Source organism: Ambystoma mexicanum, chromosome 10 (assembly GCF_040938575.1).
Source record: "Ambystoma mexicanum isolate Mex_15411 chromosome 10, UKY_AmexF1_1, whole genome shotgun sequence".
NCBI lineage: Eukaryota > Metazoa > Chordata > Amphibia > Caudata > Ambystomatidae > Ambystoma > Ambystoma mexicanum.
Genome location: NC_090932.1, coordinates 1,272,921,036 through 1,272,942,639, shown reverse-complemented (window position 1 = coordinate 1,272,942,639; position 21,604 = coordinate 1,272,921,036). Strand labels below are relative to the sequence as shown.

General features: G+C 45.6%; 1 protein-coding gene and 1 long non-coding RNA gene across 7 annotated transcripts in view; one reads left to right on the top strand and one right to left on the bottom strand.

Annotated features, from left to right (window-relative positions):
* EMID1 (EMI domain containing 1) overlaps window positions 1–21,604 on the bottom strand; it is a 949,835-nt gene that overhangs the window by 519,841 nt on the left and 408,390 nt on the right. For all 5 annotated transcript variants that reach the window (XM_069619253.1, XM_069619249.1, XM_069619250.1 and 2 more), the window contains exon 5: window positions 1,685–1,746. In XM_069619253.1, coding sequence (XP_069475354.1) covers window positions 1,685–1,746 — 62 coding nt within the window. The remainder of the gene's footprint in view (window positions 1–1,684; window positions 1,747–21,604) is intronic.
* Window positions 1–21,604, top strand: part of LOC138492227 (uncharacterized) — a 397,170-nt gene that overhangs the window by 173,022 nt on the left and 202,544 nt on the right. The gene's annotated exons all lie outside the window — the stretch shown is intronic.

Below are 21,604 nucleotides of genomic sequence, written 5' to 3'. Positions count from 1 at the left end.
TGTGAGCCAACTCTGCAATTTCTGCATTTGAACACTTTCTTTTCTGGTTCTAACCATGAACTAAAATAATCTAATTTTACAAAACTGACTGGGAAAGTACACAAATCACATTACCAAACATGACCATTTAAAAAAACTAAATATTATAAAAGGGTGTTACGCAAAATGGGAATGATTCTAGCTTCATTCTTTCCATCGCCAAGGGAAGTATATAAGTACCAGCATATCAATTGATGTGATTTAACAGATTTGGGGTTGTCTTTTGTATTTTAAAGCATTAAATACTTCCAAAACACTGATTTGTGAAATTGTAATTTATAAATGTGCAGAAAAAGCTTTGACTTTTAGAAAAAAGGAAACCTTTTTTTGTGTCAAACAAGCAAACCTTAAACTATGCTTACCCAAGGCCTGCGACATCTGGTCCTCTCTCTCCTGTCTACCACCCCTTCCACTCAAATGGCCTACATAAGAAAAAAGATCAACCGAGGGCCAGTGGTCAAAGTGAGCAGGAGCGGTTAGGAGCGCTGTTCCTCTACTTTTTTTTTTTAATTAAGATTTACTGTTCCTATACTTTTATTTTAAAAAGAAACCATTCCGGAATGGAAGTGTAGGAAGAAGTTGAAGCTTGCACTGCAGTGCACTGAACGTTCTCTTAAACAGCAGGCACATTTGTTTGGGGGGTTATATTGCACGTGGGATGGTGCTTGGTGATGGGGTTTGTCGGGTGTGAGGACAAGCCAGCAGGGAACATAGTTCCACTATTTCTTTTCATACACTTCGACCACTGGTAATGGGCTAAACGATGCCACCATCATGCGAGAAGGCAAACATCACAGAAGACATCACAGTGATGTAGAATATATTACATGATTTGACCAGGATCACTGTATCGTCTGCTGGCAAAGCCAGGATACTAGCAGGAACGATGTGGTTCCACAGTCTTGAATTTGGATACTTATTCACCAGTTGGTCAAAACGTTTATGCTCATCATTAGAGGTGATTGTCTAGGTTTTACAACACCCCATCTGAACAAACCAATTTTTAGACCTTCATCATGCAGATGACATGTTAGTTTTTACAGCAACTCCTATCTGGTGCAGGTACATTTCTGATAATAGCACCTGTTGTGTTGCAAAACCAAGTACATATGTAGGCAGGTATACAACTTCAAACATAGGAAAGGCTCGGCCAGCCTTGCTGCAATGTGCTATTCTAATCTTGCATATGAACACATATCTTTGCAATGAGTGCTTAACATGCTGAGCTAACTTTGGAACCATTGCAGAACTCAATATATCAATATGCATTTCAACTTTGGCTATTGCACATGATCAGCATAAATCCCTCAGGAAGGAAAGAATGCTACAGGAGTTGTGCCATAAGGAACACACATACTATGTATACCACAGTGAACACAGAAAGCATTACATAATTAATTGATCAAGGCAGAATGTACTTGTCAAAACAGAAAGCAATAAGTTTAGAGCCTCAGCAACATGCCATAAAATATCCTGACGTGTGCTATTCAAGTCTGGTGGCCAATGGAATCTTATTGAGATCAGGCAGCCTTGAGGGGCTCCCTTGAAGTTGGGGCCTTGGGCAAGTGCCCCTTTTGCCCTCCCATAAAAACATCTCTGCTTGGCAGTGTCCTGGGTCACACACTTCACAGACTCTCGCTCTTACCTTGGCTTCCAGGGAAGTGAGGCGGTCAGACAGCTCCACCACTCGGCTACAGTTCAAGCAACCTGCAAAGCCAAGCAAAGGCAGAAGGATTAAAGCACATGTAAAGCGCCCGGGCAGCACGCAAACGCCAAAGCAGACCCCATCAACATTGCAAAGGCATTCAAAGCAACTATGGCCATTCCCAGGCACAGACAGTCTGTAAATCCGAATTCTGTATCTTCCAATGTCTTAGCCATCAGCTGCTGCTGTGAAAAGGGTGGCCATTGTTTCAAGTCTCTGCATTATTACGTCAACAAACTGAAACGTTTCTGGGTCTGATTTACAAAGCATTTTTCAGTGGGATTGCGCCTTGTAGAACGCTTCCGTATAAATCATACCCACTGTCTCTTTGTGAACTGTGATTTCCTCCCAAAAATAAGCGTTCCCACAATGCAGCACCAGGGCGTCCCCTCTTACATATCCATGTATAACAGCTCTAAAGATTCAAATACTAAGGCGCAGTGCAAGGGCAGATTGAGCCATACATAAAAGGGGGCAGAGGTGTGAGGAAAAGGCCAGTCACTTCAGTGCACGTGTGCACGCGCGCGCCCCCACACACACACACTTTTCAGCCTGCCATGGCTTAGCAAAGTCAAAAATGATATGCAAATCAGGCTTGGTACCAACCCAAACAAGGGCAGCCCAGCCGAGCTCCTGGGTCACATGAGACAGTGAGAAACCCAGATATGCTCCCGTCTTCCTGGCATCATAATGGGGTGTAGATTGGCACTCTAGACCCTCGTCGGGGCATTCCCGTCCCACTTAGGGTGATTTATGTAAGACAGAAGGGTGATGGAAGGAAGGTTTTGAATAGACCATGAACACTGGCATTGCTCAGGTATTATGAATCCTCATAAAAGGGCTCCATACGGCCAGGCCTGGTGGGGGCGGAGGAATCCCACGAGGGATGCCCCCATCTCTGATAGGAACTGGAGAGTAATCAGGGCAAACAGAAAGGAGTATGTTCCCATCGGGTATCATTGACAGCCAATGCGGCTTCCTTACTAAACTGGGCCTCAGCCTCACAGATCTCAGTTATAACAACTAGGCTACAAAGAAATAATGAATAGATCTTTATATGCAAAGAAAACAGGAGAATAATAATACAGTAACTTTAAATATGAAATGTATTTAGTCAATATACAGTACTTTGAAAACTCATGTATTCAGATTAATCAGAAGCAACGTATACACATAGACAGATAATAAGAAAAACAGTCCAAGAAGAACATAAAGAATCTATAAATGGAAAAAAAGAAAAAATGGATTAAATCAGACACATGAAAAATACCAATAAATATCCAGACATTCAGTGTTAGATATCAGAAAACCACACCAGGATTCAACCATTCCTCCTAGTACCCGCAATCACCCCTTCACCCAACCAGGGGGCACAGGGCACCTCATCTATGTCTGATCTAGAGCTAAAAGGAGAAATACACACAACCGGGGTCTACGTAGGGTGGGAGACCTCAGCAACTCACATACAGGAGCTGTAATATTTGGTAACAGCTGGCAATGCCCACAACTCCACGCTTAGTTGCATATAAGGACAGCAATCCTATGTGGGGCACATTCCAAACGCTTCGAAAATCCAGAGCCCTTCACCATTAGAACCGGATCCAGAAAGCAAAGTACACCAAGGAGATAATCAGCTAGAACCCACCAGGAAATAACCAAGGTTAGACCGGGGTGTAGAAAAAAGAAGTAGATGTATGTTCTATCCAACTGTGGCGTGCTGCAAGAAGATCCGCAGAACGCCGCAGCCTTTGCTCTCTCCTGGTCAGTTCTAGGTGATTACCATATTTGTGTACTTTGCTTCCTGGTGACTTATCTAGCACGTTGGCACGTAGGCGCAACTTGAGGTAGTCTATTTATTGATCTATTTATTGAATGATCTAACTCACCTTTTTCTATATTAATGTCTGATGAGGATCGGTTCTAATGGTGAAGGGCTCTGGATTTTATTCTCGGACATGTTCAAACTGTTTGGCTCACACATCTGGTGATGGTATGTGTTAGTGTTTTGCAACCCACTACCAGAGTCATTGACTTTAGCCTGCTTATATTTGTTTTTATTAATTCTCACATCTATGGGTTATCCATTTCCTTCGGTCCAGATGAAGGCAGAGAATAACCCGAACCGCCGAAACGTTTGGAATGTACCCCGCATATGATGGATGTCCTTATAATAAACTTATAAGTGTGGAGTTGTGGACACTGCCAGCTGTTAACACGCATTACAGCAATTGTATGTGTATTGTTGGCTTACGCCACCCTACATAGACCCCTGCTGTGTGTGTTTCTCCTCCTAGCCTTAGATTTATTTATTTATGTATTTGTAGAGTGCTGCAGCCCACAGGCATCAGGGCACTGACAGAGAGACGAGGACAACAGTATGAGGGACAGGACAAGATCAGACATAGATAAGGCACCGTGCACCCCCTGGTTGGGTGAACAAGGAGGAATGATTGAATCCTGGTGTGGTTTTCTGATATTCAAAATTGGATGTCTGGATATTTATTGATATTTTTCATTTGTCCGATTGAATCAATTTTTTTCTTTTTTTTCCATTTATTCATTACGTTCTTCTTGGATTGATTTCCTTATTCTCTTTCTATGTATATGTATTGCTTCTGATTAATCTGAATACAACATGAGTTTTAGATGCACTGTATACATGCCATATTTAATGTTATTGTATTATTATTCTCCTGTTTTTGCATATAAAGATCTATTCATTATTTCTTTCTAGCAGAGTTGTTACAACTCAGATGTGTGAGGCTGAGGCCCAGTTTAGTAAGGAAGCCGCATTGGCTGTCAATGATACCCGATGAGAACATACTCCTTTCTGTTTGCGCTGGTGTGGGCAGGGGAGAGGGGGCAAGTGGAACTTTTGAGGTACACCCCTAAGTGATGTATGTTTCCTATGAATGAGTCTGGACAGAATGTGTTGGGGGGCCTACATTAGCTCCATGTAATGTGTGCAATCTTTGCTTCCCAGGGGGTGCAGGGATCCCTTGTGAAGGTCAAAGAGCTCGGCCATGTAATCTGAGGTGAGCACTCTCAGGCACTTCCAGTAATAAAAGACATCGCCAGGTGTCTGCCTTGGGCTTCCTACAAGGAGAGGGCGCAACAATACACACGTGTCTGAATAATGACACTGCCTCTACTTTTCTACCAGAGCAGAGTGATCCACCTTCAAGGTGTCCCCCGGAGAACTGTCACACGTGACAACATACATGGATCCAGCGGAGCTGAAAACCAAAAGGGCTGGAAGCTGGGCAGCCAAGTGTTAAAGTCTTGCTGCCAGTGCTTCAAATGATCCTGTTGCAGCCCGAGTCTGGAACAAGCTGTGCTCCTGCCCCCCACTGGCGGGGTGGAGAATGCCACAGCTCTGTTCTCTTAGATCAGTCATTTTTTCCTGGGCATTGGTAAGTTGCTGACACTGGCGTGCAGTGTTGCCATTGTTTTGATGTGATTTCACTTATTGGGGAAGAGACGTGTGTTTTGCGTCAGAGAGGGGACAGCCATCAATGCTGCTGAGAGTGTAATTACTGATGTCAAGTGGGCTGGGGGTGGCGTTTCTAAAAGAACAGGCACCTGTGGATTTAATTTCACTTTTACAAAGGTCCTAGTATTTTCTTGCAGTGACCTCACCCAGAGAGTAGCCCGAACGTTCTCTCTCCCTTGGCTTGGGAATGCCGGTCAGGACATTATGGGGAGACACAGTGACCACAGCAAACACAGGTTTAAGAACTGGCTTCGAATACGATGATGACACTTTAATTCTGGGTGGGCACTCAGCAATATAGGACCCTTCTTTGCCGGAGAAGTGCTGGTTGTTTAGAGCCGCTATGGTTGCAAAAAAGTGAGAGGAACTGGTTGGAAATCAGTCAAACCACATTTGATGAAGGAACGGGTACAAGGAATGCAAAGCATATAATTGCTTGAGAGTTTGCTTTTGAAAGAACATAAGAAGATAAAACTGCATGACGCTCGATATAGGCCCTCGCTCTCTATAATGTGTCTTGCAACTTTACTTTATATGTAATATGGGAGGGGGTGGTGGTACATAGACCCTTTATTATCACAATGTAAATGAATGCACAGTACTATTTTTTGTTGTTGATACAAAATACAATAACATATAACAAAAATCAAAAGAAATACAAAAAAAATAGAAATGCTTGGCAATGGACCCTTTCAATGTGTTAAATGGGGTTGTGAAAGTCATTAGTCTTGGGAGGATAGCTCAGGGGGCAACGTGCTCACCTTGGAAGCAAGATGACATGGAGCACCACAGGTTCGATCCTCGTCTGCACTGAGAAACCTCTGGGTATTAAGCGTGTTATAAATAACCTATATCATATCGTAAAAGGTAGAGAATTCTCAGGCAAGTCCACAGATGTACCTCTCCTTAATTAGCCCCTCCCCCAATTCCAACATCTTTAACAGAAAGTGGCGTTATTTAGCTAGATCACTACCGCGTTGCAATATTTGCTGCACAAAAGCCCTTCAACAGAGCAAATGAACTGTTGATGTCAGTGATGGCCTCACAATCAATATAGTTGCTGCAGGCCCTCCCCACCTTGGCAGGGCACCAGGTGGGCACGCCGGGGCGCCTCATATTCTTGCACCCCTGCTCGGGTGCTGTCTTATTCTTTCAGGAGAGAATATCTCCAGTGCTATTGCTTGAACAGAACGCAGGAGTGAGCTGCTCCTGAGCCTTCCAGGTGACGCCTGTTTTTGTATTTATTATATATTAATGTATATATTCTGTATTAGTATGTTTTGGTTACAATGACCTTTTATGCGTATTAGCAAAAATACAGTCTAGAATTCATTAAAATATAATTTATTGCTAAACAAATAATCCGCATCTGCTTTTGTGTATGAACCCTAGTTTTAAAACAAATGAATGATTGTAGTTGAGTGCCCGAGTATGGCGCTTGGCCCTCCAAGAAACAGGTGAGCCCATTAGCATATAATGTATCAATGAGGCGTCACAAATGAATGTACAAGAACCTAGGCTACGGTACCTTACAGTACCGGGAGACAGCGCCAGTCCACCCATCTCAGATCTCAACGAGTTAGCGCAGCGTGAGCAGAGCCACCCAAGATTGGATTACGCTTTAAAATAACGTGTTTGTTTTTCCACCGTTTCTCACATGTCCCAGCCACTCAAAAGAGCAGATAATTCCATGCAGCACAAAACCCGCTCCCAAACAGATTGCTTTGCATTTGCGAGGTTACAGCTGTACATGTCTATAACACGTGTCAGCCCCAGTACCCTACTACAGGTCAGAAGTGATGACTACAGCTCTGTAATCAGTTACTACGCTACAGTTCTGATGTCGCAATGCCTGCTGCTTGCGCCAGGACAAGGCCAGCTGTCACTGCAGCACTTAGTTAAAGCCATGCCAAGCTTTTCATATTCCTTTCCAGTGAAATAGCTCTCTGTGACACATGGCAGCCATTAACTGATAAGGAACTGCTTATGGGAGGGTGTTTATTTTGTGCACTGCTAGAGTTTAACACATGCGTGTTAGATGCATTTTTCTTACACTACATACATTATTTTTCTGCAACATATTTTAAGCTGCATACTATTTTTTATCAAAACAGATTCTAAATTGACTATATGTATAATCAACTGGAAGATCTCTTACATTACATTCACCTTTGAGATTTAAGCAAGAGGCCCTGTGTGAAGGTGTGGGGGGGGGGGGGCAGTGTATGGCCATGTATTTTGAGGAATAAAATGTCCCCTATCATAGGTAAAAAAGGATATTGCAAGTTACTCTGTAGTTTTGTGACCTTATAGCTGCTCAGCTCCCAGGCCTCGAGGGCCAGGACCATGTCAGGTTTTCAGGATACCCCTCATTAATATTCATGAGAGCAATTTACACACACGATTTGAAATGCATGCACCTTTTTTCTCATGAATATTAATGAGGGATATCCTGAAAACCCGTCAAGATTCCGGCCCTCCAGGTCTGGAGATGGACAACCTGGTTATAAAGGAACTCAGCATTCGGCTTTGTTCCTGTTTTTGGTAGCGGAACTCCTGAGCGATTTGCAATATCGTTATATAGCATATGGAAGGGGGTACTTTATCCCATATATATCGAGGTCCCTGTAAGATCCTAGAGATGCCATTATGATAATACTGTCATCTGGGCATCCCCAACCTCCTCCGACAAAGCGCAGAGTAAGGTTTCAGCTTCAGTGCCACAAGGGGAACTAGATATTTCCGCAAAATCCTTGCTTCACTTTATAATAAGGTAGTGTTCTTTGAATTGTGGGTCGCGGCACCATGCTTAAGGGGAGGAGGTGCGAATCCCACAGCTTGAAGAACAATTAACAACCGATCAGCGTGTATCGGCAGTGGCGCAGCAGGTGCTGCCTATGCATTCAGCCTTTCAGTAAGATGCAACGTTCACGAAGTAAACACAGGAGGACTCTCCCATGCTGCTAACGTCTTGAAAGGAGCACCTGACAAAAGCAGAAGGCAAACGAAGCGCTTGCTGCAACCCAGTCAACGAACACTGATCAGCTGTCAAGTGACTGTGCTGTGGCAAGCGTTGCCTTTCAGTAAGGTTTGACTTTCAAGAAGTAAGCTTGGCGTCTGCTCTTCCAAGCTGTGTCTACTGCATGAAAGGAGCACTTTACTGAAAGGGAGAAGGCAAAGTCAGCGCTAGTCACAACACAGCTGCGTTGGCAGTGTTGTGGCAAGCGCTGCCTTTCACTAAGATGCTACTTCCAAGAAGTAAACTTGGCGTGGACTTTTCCATGCTGTGCTGACTTCATGCAAGAGGGACCTGATTGAAAGAAAGAATACTAAGATGGCGCTAGTCACAACACAGCCCCTTTGTCTGCGTTGCGACAAGCACTGGCTTTGCATTATTCTTTTCAGCATGGATAAGAGGGTGAACTAAAACTGGAAAGGAAGAAGAGACAGAACAGGAAAAGAGACCAGCAGAATACGAGAGAAACCAAGAGACAAGACAGAAGAGGAGACAGACACAGGATGGGGAGGTTTAGACAGAATAGGAATAGGAGTTTGACAGAATGTACGGGGGAGACAGAACAGGGGGCAGGAGACAGAATAGGAGGAGGGGGAGGGAGACAAAGTGTCGGAATGGGAAAGCAAAGAATACATGCTGAGGGGGGAAGACTACGTGAAAAAGGAGGAGAGTGTGAGAGAGAGGGAACTTAAAGCGGGTGTTAGAGGGCAGATGATTGAAAGATAAGAGAATATGGAAATGAGAACCAACAATAGAACAGCCAGAGAAGAGACAGAACAGGAAAAGAGACCAGCAGAATACGAGAGAAACCAAGAGACAGAAAGCAAGGGGAAAAAGAGAGAATTGGTGGGGAGTTGAGATAGAGCAGAAACCGCAAGAGGGAGAGAAAGAGAAGAGACAAATCAAGAATGATATGAAGCCAAGAGACAGAATGCCAGGTTTGGAGGCCAACAGACCGGGTGGGCGCAGGGCTAGGGAAATAAGAGACAGACCAGGAGGAAGAGGAAAGACAGAATGGGAGAGAGGAAGGGGGAGTGTGCGGTGTGTAAGGAGCAGCGATAAGAGACTGAATTCCAGGGTATATAGGAGGAAAGGGATACTGCAAGTGCTAAGGTGGCAGACCAAGAGAATGCCAGTCCAGCCCAGAGAGGGAGAAAGAAGGGCGACAGAACAGGTGCAGTGAAGAAGAAAGAGAGAAAACAGCAGAGAGTTAAGTATGAGAGAGACTGTATAATGAAGAAGTGTTATACAGAAGGGGGATTAACAGAGAAGGAGACAGTGACAAGGAATTTAAAAAAGTGATACGGATTTACGGGAGTCTGCTACTAAGTTATACTGTGTAAATCCCACCAATATCAGCTAAAATGTTTATGCTTCCAATGATCTTACTAGGCCAGGTGACATTGAGATCGCGCAAGTGCAGGGGAAGAGGGAAGGGGAAAAGGGCAGAGGGGAGGGTGGAGAGGGGGAAGTGCAGTACATGGATCGACCGTAAAAATAAATAGAATAAATGAGCAATAAGTAAGGGATGTGGCCGCATCCCTTACTTATTGCTTGTCTGGCCTAGTAAGATCGTTGTCTGCCTTCCCGCGTACCCCCTCCCTTGCCTTGAAACACTTGTGTATAGGCACGTTATAAATGCCATATCATATCATATCATCTCATGTCATATCATCTCAATGCCCCAGGGGAGGGGGCCCTAACTTGAAAACTTTTCGCAAGGGGGGTTTTGGATAGAAAAGTTTGAAGACCACTGTATTAAGGGCTGTATACCCTGGGAAAACAAGGACCTTAAAGAGGACTACATCTGGGCCACTCAAAAATCTCCCTCAGGGTGTGTGTTAAAGCCACAGGTACATCACCCATTGAGGGAGCTGGGGAACTCTCGGGGTGGAGGAGGCCATAAGCGAAGGGATTTGATCCCTGAGGTGCTTCATAGAGAATCCCCCAGAGCTCCATCAGTTCTTGCTCTGGCACCCCACAAGCAGCGGCCTACATCAGGAAAAAAGCTAAACTATGTCTGGTGATTAAGGAGTGAGTGGGTCTAGCATTTTGTCCACATGCCAGAGCTACTCCCTTGGGCTTGGAACCCTGAGAACATCAGCCCCAAGGAGGGTCTGGCACTGATATAATACAAGCTGGTGATTTTCTGAGCAATTACAACGCCATCTGTGGTTCCATGTGCGGAGCAGTATTTGGTGAGCAGCAAATGTTGGGTACACAAGCTTCAGCTGAATCGGAGTCACATGGTAGCACAGGAAAACATGCAGATCAAGCGTTCTCACTCAGCACGCAAATACTGAGAACAGGAACTCAATGTACTCGTAAAGGGGAAAGAAGGAACACAAGATCAGCCAGCCGCTATCACAACATGCCTGATCCCACCATGGCAGAGAGTCCTTTTAAGATCTCAGAACATGGGGACTCGGCATGGGCCAAACCCAATTATTAAACCACACACAATACATGATATCAAGTGTAAACAATTGGGCTCATTGTGAGCATGCAGTTCTGGAAAAAGGTGCCGGTACCAGCGGTTACCGGCACTTTTCCGGACTGGCATACTCTGAGCCTGCCTGTAGGGGCAGTGAACTAATGGCAGGCCTGACCTGCCGGTAGTTCAGGCGCCTGCCATCAAATTATCCACTGAATCTTCGGCCGCGTTAACAACGGTGCCGGTGCTTCAATGGTTCCCATTAGGACTCCACACTGAAGGGGGAACGGGCCATCCAACCAGAGCACACATTGGGACAAATAGTACCAGAGCCTAACTATAACAGAGGCAGAAGCTTCCTGCCTGTGGGGTGTTAATATGGAGTTCCAGAATGCTAGCTGTCCTCCAGCAAAAGGTGGAGAAGAAGAGCAAGAGAGATGCATCCAGCTTTACAAAAGCTAAATAGGCCATTGAGCAATGAAGATATAGCACGGGACAGGGAGTTTTTTCCACAGTAGAATTCGCAAAAGTAGATTTAGTCTAATTTTTTCGTTGGATTATGCCCCAAATATATGTAGGGGTGGGTTTAGGAGAATCATTAATATAGAGGGGGAGAGGGGGGTCTCCCCCTGCATATTGTAAGAGGATTCAATTCAACACTACAACTAAGTCAACGCTTAGTCTATAATACTGAATGAAAACCCTTATTGATATATCTTTAGGTCCAGTTCATGCGTTCTGGATGACTACCCCTATATAACACCCCTCTCTTGGAATCCCCCTGACCCCACTGAGCCAAGAAGTAGTTCTGTTTTGCAAGTTTAAAAGGTTTATTTGATAATTTAAAATATATATATATCACACTTTATAATAAATTAATAATTGAATAGCACACTTAATCTGATATGATAAAGATCAACAACGGAGAATCTGGCACTAGCACGCTTCTTTATAATCACTAATGAGTTGAGATGAAATGGATAAGATAGCACACAGGTGAATAGGAACAAAAGAAGAAGGTGGTACAGAATGCTTTATGTAAGCTCAGGTGGATGCAATATTCAATGAATGCAGTACAGAAAATACTCAATATGATTTCAACCAAACAATGTAATCACTTTTCTCTGGCAATCCCCTCCCCCCCTTGATGCAAAGCAAGGAAATGGAAGGAAAACACACAGTTCTCAGAAATGCAATCAATGTAACTCAGTTCACCCCAGCAAGCTTAGACTACATAAGTTTGAAAACACAGGCCCAAATTGCTTTGATATGTGCTGGCAATGAATTAAAAAATATGCTAAAATGCTTTTAATTCCCTTTTCAGAGGTTCAGGGTGAGTGGTATCTAGTTAATATTAGTCCAGGCTCACACTAGCAATGATGCAGGGATAGTTAGCAGGTTAAACGAATTTCTGGCAATGGAAGGCAAGCAGCAGCAGCTTTTTACACGTGAAGAAATTTGCAAATCGCGGCAAAATTCGCGGATGCGCCGAGCGCTATTACAGAGGAACCACAAGGACCATCTCTATCATTTTGGGGTCCTAGGAAAGCCTAGGATCTCAGCTTCCAAATAAAAGTTACTGCAAGTCTCTAGCACAAACGGTTGCGGAGATATGAGAGATTGAATAAAGGTCGTTTTTCAGATTTGAAATTTTAAACGCACACTTTTTCAGCTTTAAAAATGATGGCAGGATAACACAATTGCTAAGCTGCAGTTCTACTTAGGTTAAAAATGGATTGAATTATATTATTTTAACTAGGAGATTGGTTCTGCACAGTTTTCTAGGTACTCACACTATATTCTTGAGTGAAATGGGCCTCATCACGGATCTGGTCAGGGTTTTAAATTCGCCTCTGGTCTCTGCACTTCACAGTGATCTGGGTCAGCTCTCTCTGGTTCTCTGGTCTGGGTCTCTAGTTCTGGATAGATTGAAGTCTCTAGTTTGGCTCTCTGGAGGTTTGATGGAGGTAAAGTATGGATTTTTCCGGCAGAGCGTCCCGCTGCAGATGGAATTGACAGTCCCTATCTGTCCTGTCTGTCTGCTTTTATGTGTTTAGAATGTGGGTGTGTTCTAGCATCACTGACCCTACCTCTCTCTCAGCATCTAATTGGTCAAACTTCCATTTATCATTTGATTGGGGAATGAACTGTGAGTCAGAGGGATGTCATTTTATGGCTTGCAGATAGGACACTCCTCTGTCAGATTGCACACATTCTATATTTGATAATAAAAGACATATTTCACAGTTACACAGTTGCTTGAAATTACATATACATGGTGTGGCTGAATTTAGCCATGTCTCTGTCCAAATCTGCTGTTTCTAAGAGCTTGCATTCAGAAATGGCACATAATTGACTTTTTAACTGATTTTTCACTTTCTGACATTGACCCAACTTTACATACATGTGTGCAGGGAGTAGGGACATTAACTGATGAAGTTTCAGATTTTTAACCTGCATACATTTAGAGTAATATCCACTTTTCCGCTAAAACCCCCCTGAACATGCCACCGGGTCGAAAAACCTCTTAAAATGTGGGCAGAAAAATCACAAGAATTATGGTATCATTTATAAAATTTTCACATGTCCGCTCTATGAGTTATTCATCTTTTTAAAGTTATGTTCTGGCTCCAAAGGGGTGTGGTTTACCCTCAGCACAAGGTTGAATTTCTGGTTTTTCCAGTTCTGCCAAGCCAGCTTGCTCTCACAGGCAGTGCCCCTCCCCTTTCCTCAGGAGGAAGCCACTTTTTACGACCATTTACGACTCCTGCCAATAAAACCTTTGCCTGAGCCAGGACAGGGCTTTGTTCACTTTCCTGCAGAGCACAGGTAATTCAATTATCAGATAGATGGCATATCCTTAGTGTGAGCAGCAAAAGGGCAGCTAGGCCTGGGAACACAGCTGTGACTCAAGTTTCACTCCTGATGGGGGTAGTTGCCAGGCAGAATTCAGTTCCTTAAGCCAGGTTTCAGATAAAATGTCACTTTTTGTTCCCCAGTTCCTGCATTCAAATAAAACTAAACATTTTTACATATGCAGCTAGAATGCTGATTCTAAGTGCAAAACTATGACATTTCAACAGTTACAAAGGCATGTGACACCAAACATAGGTCACTCATTTAATCTAAACATTTTCGATTTTAGTGTCTTTAAATCCAGTGCAACTTAAACTGCTGACTCCATAGCTCAGCCAGTTTTGTTATAAGCATTGTTCTGGGCTCTTCATTTCCCAGATTTTGTAGGCACACAAAACTCCATTCTACCAAATGTCTGCTGGTGTTCAGTGAATATTTTGCACACATTGCAATGTTTGAAATAGGCACTTTGGCTTGCCTTCAGAGAAACACAGGGTGGTTTTAAACTGCCGGCTTTTGGATAGTGGTGAGTACTGGTACTGCACCCATTTTTGGGATTTAAGAAAATGAATTCCCCACAATTCTAGGTTGCATTTGGCAATCAGCATTGCCATTCCCAATGGTTTCAGACTACTGTGTGGGTAGTCCAATGGTGGTTTTAGGCAGTTTCCTTCTGTGCCCATAACATCGGCAAAAATGGGTGGCAGCCTATTCTTCATGCATTTCCCTGTGCATTTTCTGGGAAGCTCTGGCCATCATGAGGTTTTCCATGTCAGTACTGCACAGTTTTGAGGGAGGGCTCGGATGCATGGGTAAATACATCCCACAAGCCCCCCTCTTGCGATGGCCATTCGGTTTCACTGATGGGACTCGCAAGATCTGGGATGTTTCCTCATCTTCTTCCAATAGATGGCACAGTTCAGCATCTTTTCCTCCATCCGGTCGGATCGATCGGTTCTCCTCGCCGGTCCTGATGGGAATATTGGGCGGTACCCCGAGCCCGTTGCGTCTCAGCTCCCGGTCTCCGGATTGTCCTCCTTGGCCCGTCTCAAGGTTTTCTTTCTCCTAGGACGACAAAGGAAGAGCGGCAATACCTATTCATAGACGTTTTTCCACCACCGTTGAGATAGTGGGGCAGCATATGCATTTCATCATCACGAAACATTACATTCTTATTTTGAAAAAAAAACAGTATAACTAAGAGACAGTTTCATGCAAATCACAATATTTTAGAGACTAGATGTGGTATGTTTTATGGTTGGAACTGAATTAATCTGAGACAGTACCCGCTAGGATTCCAGAGGATTCCTCCAGTTGTTGCAGAGTGTGCCTGGGATGGCAACATTTCAACTGGTTTATGTGGACCCACTTGTCTTCCCCCTCTGCCGAACCGCCTTTGGGGATGCGGATCTTGTAGGCCACAGGGGAGATCTTGTCGATGATCTCAAATGGTCCCTTCCATGTAGGCAAAAATTTGCGCTGCTTGGCCTGGTTCCTTTGGAAGTTGTATAGATAGACCCGGTCTCCCACCTGATATTCCTTCCTGGAAGTTTTCAGGTCATAATGGGTCTTCATGCTATCAGCTGATCTTTCTAGATTCCGCTGAGCATAAGCAAAAGCATGTTGGAGGTGTTTCCTTAAATTCGCTACATACTCATGAGTAGTGGAGGCATTTATCAGTGTCTGCTCTTGGGTCCTATAGAGCAAATGCTGAGGAAGCACCATCTTGCGCCCAGTCATCAACTCAAATGGTGACATTTTGGTTGCAGATGAAGGGGTAGATCTGATGGCCATTAGGACCAGAGGTAATCGGATATCCCAACTTGGCCCAGAATCTGCCACAAACTTTTTTAAGATGCTCACAATGGTTCGGTTATATCTCTCTACTGCCCCAGAAGAAGCTGGCCGATAAGCAATATGCAACTTCCTTTTGACCCCCAGTATCTCCCACATCTTTGTCATTACTTCACTGGTGAAGTGGCTACCTCTGTCTGACTCAATCCTTTGAGGTAGACCAAAACGGGAAAAGATGTGGTTAATCATCAAGGCAGCTGCAGTTTCTGCCTTGCAATTTGGGGCTGGGAGACATTCCACCCACTTGGAAAACAAGCATGTCACAGTCAACATGTACTTATTCCCCCTAGCCGAGCGAATCACAGGGCCTACAAAGTCGATTTGTAAATCTGACCATGGCAGTGTCATCCCCCTCTTTTGGAGAGGCGCACGGTGCGTGAGGGATGATGGCTGAAACTGTGCACACACAAGACACCCCTTCAAGTATTGGTCGAGGTCCTGCCCCATGTGTGGCCAGTATGCAACCTCTCTTAAGATTTCCAATGTTGTGTGAAACCCCCTATGACCGGCGGTGGCCGCATCATGGGCGTGACTTAACATCAGGCTTCGGAATGAGGTAGGAACCACCCACTGATCGTGGCCAGCTTTGGATTTCCTTACCAGCAAACCGTCTTGGATCCGGAACATTTTTGGACATTTCATCAACACTCTTAGGTCCTCTTTCCCAATGTAATCGGTATCCGTCAGGGGAAAGTTCTCGGGGTCCTCAAGGTGCCGGTAAAATTTACCAATTATTGGATCCCCCTTCTGAGCGGTAATCAAATCAGCATCAGGGGTCTCCTTGCTCCATTGTGCAATTGAAAGGTCGTTGTGAGCATTTGTCTGGGACCTAGTGATAGCAGTGACCTGGATTTCCCCCAACAGGGACTCAATCTCAATTAGATCCCCTTGGATGGCCCCGGTTTTGGCCAGCTGATCAGCTAAGTCGTTTCCAGTTTTGTATGGTCCCTCTACTTTGGAATGACCCTTGATCTTTTTCCAATAGATGGTCATTCCTTTCGAGGTGACCAGATCATCAATGTTTTGGATCAACTTCCCATGTTTCAAGGGTTTGTTGTTAGCACATAACATGCCTCTGGTTTTCCAATTAACCAGGTGCTCCACGAACCCGTTCCGTACATAATCCGAATCTGTGATTATGACCAGTTCGTGGAGTTGATGCTGGACAGCAGTGAGGATGGCCTGATGCACAGCCATCAATTCTGCCACCTGACTACTTCGGGGACCAATTTTGTATCCAGCGGAGGGTTCTGGGGACTCATTCACCCATGCATTCCCTACGCCAGCCACCAGTTCTTTCTCCCCGTTGTTGTCAACATGGTAAGAGCATCCATCCACATACACAGTGGGCATTCCCTCACACTTGTCTTCTTCAAAGACTTTGTGGGGGGAATTAAGGTATGCCTCCATGTTGTCCTTTATTTTTAGACTTTCGTCCTCGAGACAGTTTTCTCTGGCACAATCATGCAAGTCAGCCAGACCTTGCGCGAGGGGACTCTTCTTGTTTTGGCCATATCTGACCTCCACGGGAAAGCCTTGCATTGACAGAATCCAGGAAGTAATTCGGGAATTACTCACATTTCCGGCCCGGATTCTGTCACTTTGGAGATATTGCAGAGGCTGGTGTGGAGTCTCCACTATGATGTGTTCCCCCTGGATAAACGGGCGGTAATTCTTCAATGCCCACACCGTCGCCAGGAGTGCTTTCTCACAATCGTTGAATTTTTCCTCCACAGAGGATAAAGTTTTGCTCGCATAGGAGATTACTTTATTGAGCTTGTCATGCTTTTGATATAATACTGCCGTCAAGCACGTATTAGAGAACCCTGTCTCCAGGAAGAACTCCTTGTTTCTGACCGGGTAAGCTAGGCAAGGCGCTTGTGAGAGGCTTCTTTTGAGTTGTTTTACTGCCTCGGCTTGTTCTGGACCCCATTCCCACTTGACCCCCCCCCTTCAGGAGATGAATCAGGGGTCTGGTGATCTCTGCGTAGCCCTCAATGAACTTTCTGCTGTAATTAGTCAGTCCAAGGAGGCTCCTTAGTTCCCGCAGAGTTGTGGGGTCTTTCAGTTTCTGAAGTGCTTCCACTTTCTTTTCCTGGGGACAAAGACCCTGAGGAGTAATCTCATGCCCCAAGAAGTTAACACGGGTTTTACACCACTGTGCTTTCTGAAAGGAAAGTTTTGCTCCGGCGGCCCTCAACTGTGTCAGAACATAACGGATCTCCGCTATGTGTTCCTCAACAGTTGAGCTTTTGATGAGGACATCATCTACATAAGCCAGGTTACCCCTTGCACCCAAGTCGGGCATGGCCTTGTGTAGAAAAATGTTGAATTCATTGCCGGAGTTGAGGTATCCGAAGGGAGTCCGGGTCCATGTGTACTGCTGGCCCCCAAAGGTAAAAGCCAGCTTGTATTGGTCCTCCCTACTGACAGGCACGGTCCAGTATCCATTGGTCAGGTCTATTGCAGTGAATACCTGTGACCCCTGAATCTGGGCCAGACCTTGGTCAATGTAGGGCAGAGGCCATCGGGAAGTATGGACCCGTTTGTTGAGCTCCCTAAGGTCGGCGCAGAGTCTCCACTGGCCGTTTGGCTTCAATATTCCCAGCACCGGATTATTGAAGGTGCTGTGGACTGGACGGATTATTCCCCGGGACTCAAGGTTCTTAATTATTTCAGTAAGGGACTCCATTGATGCGAGAGGCAAGCGATATTGCTTCACAAACACAGGAGTCATGCCAGGGTCCGTGGGGATTGTTGTTGTGTGGATGTCAGTGCGACCACAGTCATATGAGTCTACCGCAAAGAGATCTTGGAAATCCAAGAAAACTTGTTTCAACTTTTGCTTTTGTTCCAGAGTCACACAGGCATCAGCTAGGTTGACTCTCTCTTCCACCATCTGCCTGAAGCCTGGAAAGACTTCTGGTTTGGCTATTTCAGCGGCCTCCTCCAGCTGGGTGGAGAAGTCCCTGGTCAGAGTGCTGATTTGGACCGGAGGCTTCAGGTGGGCAAGGCAGCCTTCATGCACCTGGAAAATCACCTCATCCCTCCTGAATTCACAAGTCACATCTTCCTTACCATAAGGGCAGGAAGTGTACACCAGGAAGTTCCCCCCATGCCGGGTAAAAATCCTGTCTGGTGTTGTATTGTCCTCACTGTCACTGTCAAAACAGTCCTTGGGGATTGGTCCTAACAGTTCATTTCTAAGATCAATGGAGAAATGTCGGTCATCAACCGCCATTCCAATAATGGTGCCTGCGGCTAGAGTAATACTCTTTAAGTCGCTGTTATCCACCTCTATTGGAATGGTGTCATGTTCTATGTTGACTAATGGTGTTGGGTTTACCCCCAACCCTTGCTGTTGGAGAGAAGCATTTAGATGTATGTAAGAATCAGGGTTTTGCAAATATTGTCCTCTTTTAACTTTCACTTCCAGGGAGAATTGTCGGGTCCTTTCTGGGATGGTGACTTCCTCTTTGATCTGAATTTCAACTGCATAAGGTAGCAATTGAGCTGACCTAAATGCTTTTTCTGGATCATCAAAGCCCATGGGATTATCCGCTAATCGGGACCAAGCTTTGAAGTTTATTAGGTCCAAACTAATGGCAAAGCGATTGAGAATGTCACTGCCTAAGTAAAAGGCGGCAGGGACGTCTCGCACGACCCAACAATTGTGGACTATGCTCTTGTTGCCAATGGAGATTTTGAGCATACAGCGGCTTGGCAGGAGATGTTTGGAATTAGGTGCTTCCAGGTCCATTTCCCATTTGTCTATCAGTTTGAAGGTGGGAATGGCTGGATCTTTTGGGAGTTGGCGGAACATGGCTTCGCTGATGAAGCTCTTACCGTTGTTCACACACACTCGAGCGAGAACAGAGTCCTTCCCATCATTTAACTGAACAGGGATGAACAACTGCTCTCCAATTTGCTGAATATCAGCCAGGCTCTGAGCTGATTTCACCTCTTTCTGGACTATACGAGTGGGAGTTTCAGATTGTGGATTGGTATAGAATTTCAGAGTGTTTCCTTCCAGCGTGGAATACCACCTTAAACTGGAAGGAAGGTTGATTTTCAGAAATAGAGAGGACCCCCCATCACCAGTCTGTTGTCCTACTGCTATTACTGTCACGTCTGGAATTTGGCTATTCTGGAAGTGAAATTCTACTTGGTCAGATTTTTGTTCAACCATGTGGCATGTGCCGTTTAAACTAACATGGTTGACACTCTGTTTTAATTTTATTGGTCGGCTAGTCTGGGTCCAGAGGACCTTGTTTACACAATCTATTAGGGGTGACAACCTTCTCAGGAGGTCATTCCCTAGTAAACAAGGGGTGCCCTCCGGGGTCACAACTATGACCGGGTGTTTCAACTTATGTCGCCCAATTTTAATGTCCAAGTCTGCAGTCCCCTCAACGGGAATTTCCTTCCCGTCAAAGTTCTGTAGTTGTCCCGGAAGAGAGGTGAGAGGAATTTGGTAATTCTCTCCCCTTCCTGCATTCAGTTCGTCAAAGGCCCTTCTGGACAGAAGGGTAGCTTGAGATCCAGTGTCCACCAGTGCCGAGATTGTACCCTGCCCCTGTACTTGTACCGGGGCATAATATCTTCCCTCCTTCTCCTCAAGGGGGCACAGGTAATGTACATTTTTGGACAACTGGTGGGCTAACTTTCTGGTTTTGGACATTGCTAGCGAAGAGATTTGGGCAGAATTCTGTGGAGAGTCTTGGGAATCTGAAAGAAACAGTTGGCAACTGGAGATCAGAGCCATTGTGGGTTCCCCTGGTTCCGGTTCTGGGCCGCCCCCCCCTTTTTGGAGGCAGTCCCCAGGATGGGTTTGAACCAGGGGATTTTCTTGCTGTTGGTTCTGGGATGAGATGGTGGGCGGCGGTAGCTCAGTCTCCACATCTCCCCAGTCTGGATTTGCATCCCTAGGGACCCATTTTTCTTTGGGGGGAGTTCCCCCCTCTCTGAAGAAGATCCTTTTCCCAGGATCCTCTGAGGATCCCTCTCCCTCAAATTGGAAGATCTGTACCTCCTCCTCAAACTGAGTCTGTTTGGGTCTTTTTTTTCTCCTACCCCCCCTCTGCTCCTTAGGAGGCAGACTTTCAGGGGCAAGAGATTTTGTTTCCGGTTCCTGGGTTTCCAGGGGCTGTTTACAAGTGAGGAAGGAAGCTTCCTCCAAGGCTTTACACCCCCCTCCCCTTTGTGCCTCCTCCCTGGGAACCGGTGAGTTATCGGGGTGCTGCCCCCGTCATTGTTCTGGAGTACCAGGTCCAGAGTTGGGTGCGTTCTGCGCCGGCACGCCCATCTGAGGGTTCTGCTGAGCCCTCAGTATGTGACCCAGATCCCGCGCCATGTTTTGAACCTGGCGCTCTAACTGGGAAACCCGCTCAGGCTGATACGGGGCCCTGTTTTCTCCCCTGGGCTGATCCCGGGAAGGGTAGCTGTCCCTCCTCTGGTAATACCCCGGGTTGGGAAGATTTGGGTACCCCTCCACCCTTGGCCTCCCCTCTCCCGGATTCAGTGGTCTGGGCTCAGGGAATTGGGGAAAGAAGGATGGATGGTTTTGGGCCTAAAGTCGGGTGGATATCTGGGGAAAAAGTTCTGCCCAGGGTTTGGTAAATTTCTGCCCTCCTGTGGGAAGTTCGGAGGGAAGTTCCCTGGGTTAGGTGCTTGGCTGGATCCCCCCCCTTGGGCTGGAGGAGTCCACACATAACCCAGGATGGGTCGATTTCCCTTGTAACGGGGACTTACATAATCAGGAGAGCGAGGGACCCCATTTGTGGGGCTGCCTCCTTGGCTCCCTGTCTGTGACTGACCCGAGGACCTCCTGGGCCTAGCATTATTAGGTGCAGGTAGGTTTTTAGGCCCCCCCATCTCCAAATCCAAAACGGGGGTGACCTTTACCTCTGCCACCTTGGCAGCAGCAGGGGTGCTGTTGGCATTGGGGGTTTTCTGGGCATTACTTTTGCTATCTATCGGTTTCTGCACCTCATAGATCCGGGTAGCCTGTTCAATGACCCAATCTAAGGATCTTTTCTCGTGAAAATCCCTCACGAGCTGGGTCATGATGTATTTGGGCAAGGCATGGAAAAACGTATTTATGAACTCTCTACTATCTGTGCGCACCCTTCTTGTGGTCTGTGCAAAAGCACGCTTTAACTCCTGCACAAATTCTTGTGGGGCCTGATCCTCCCCACATTGCAAATT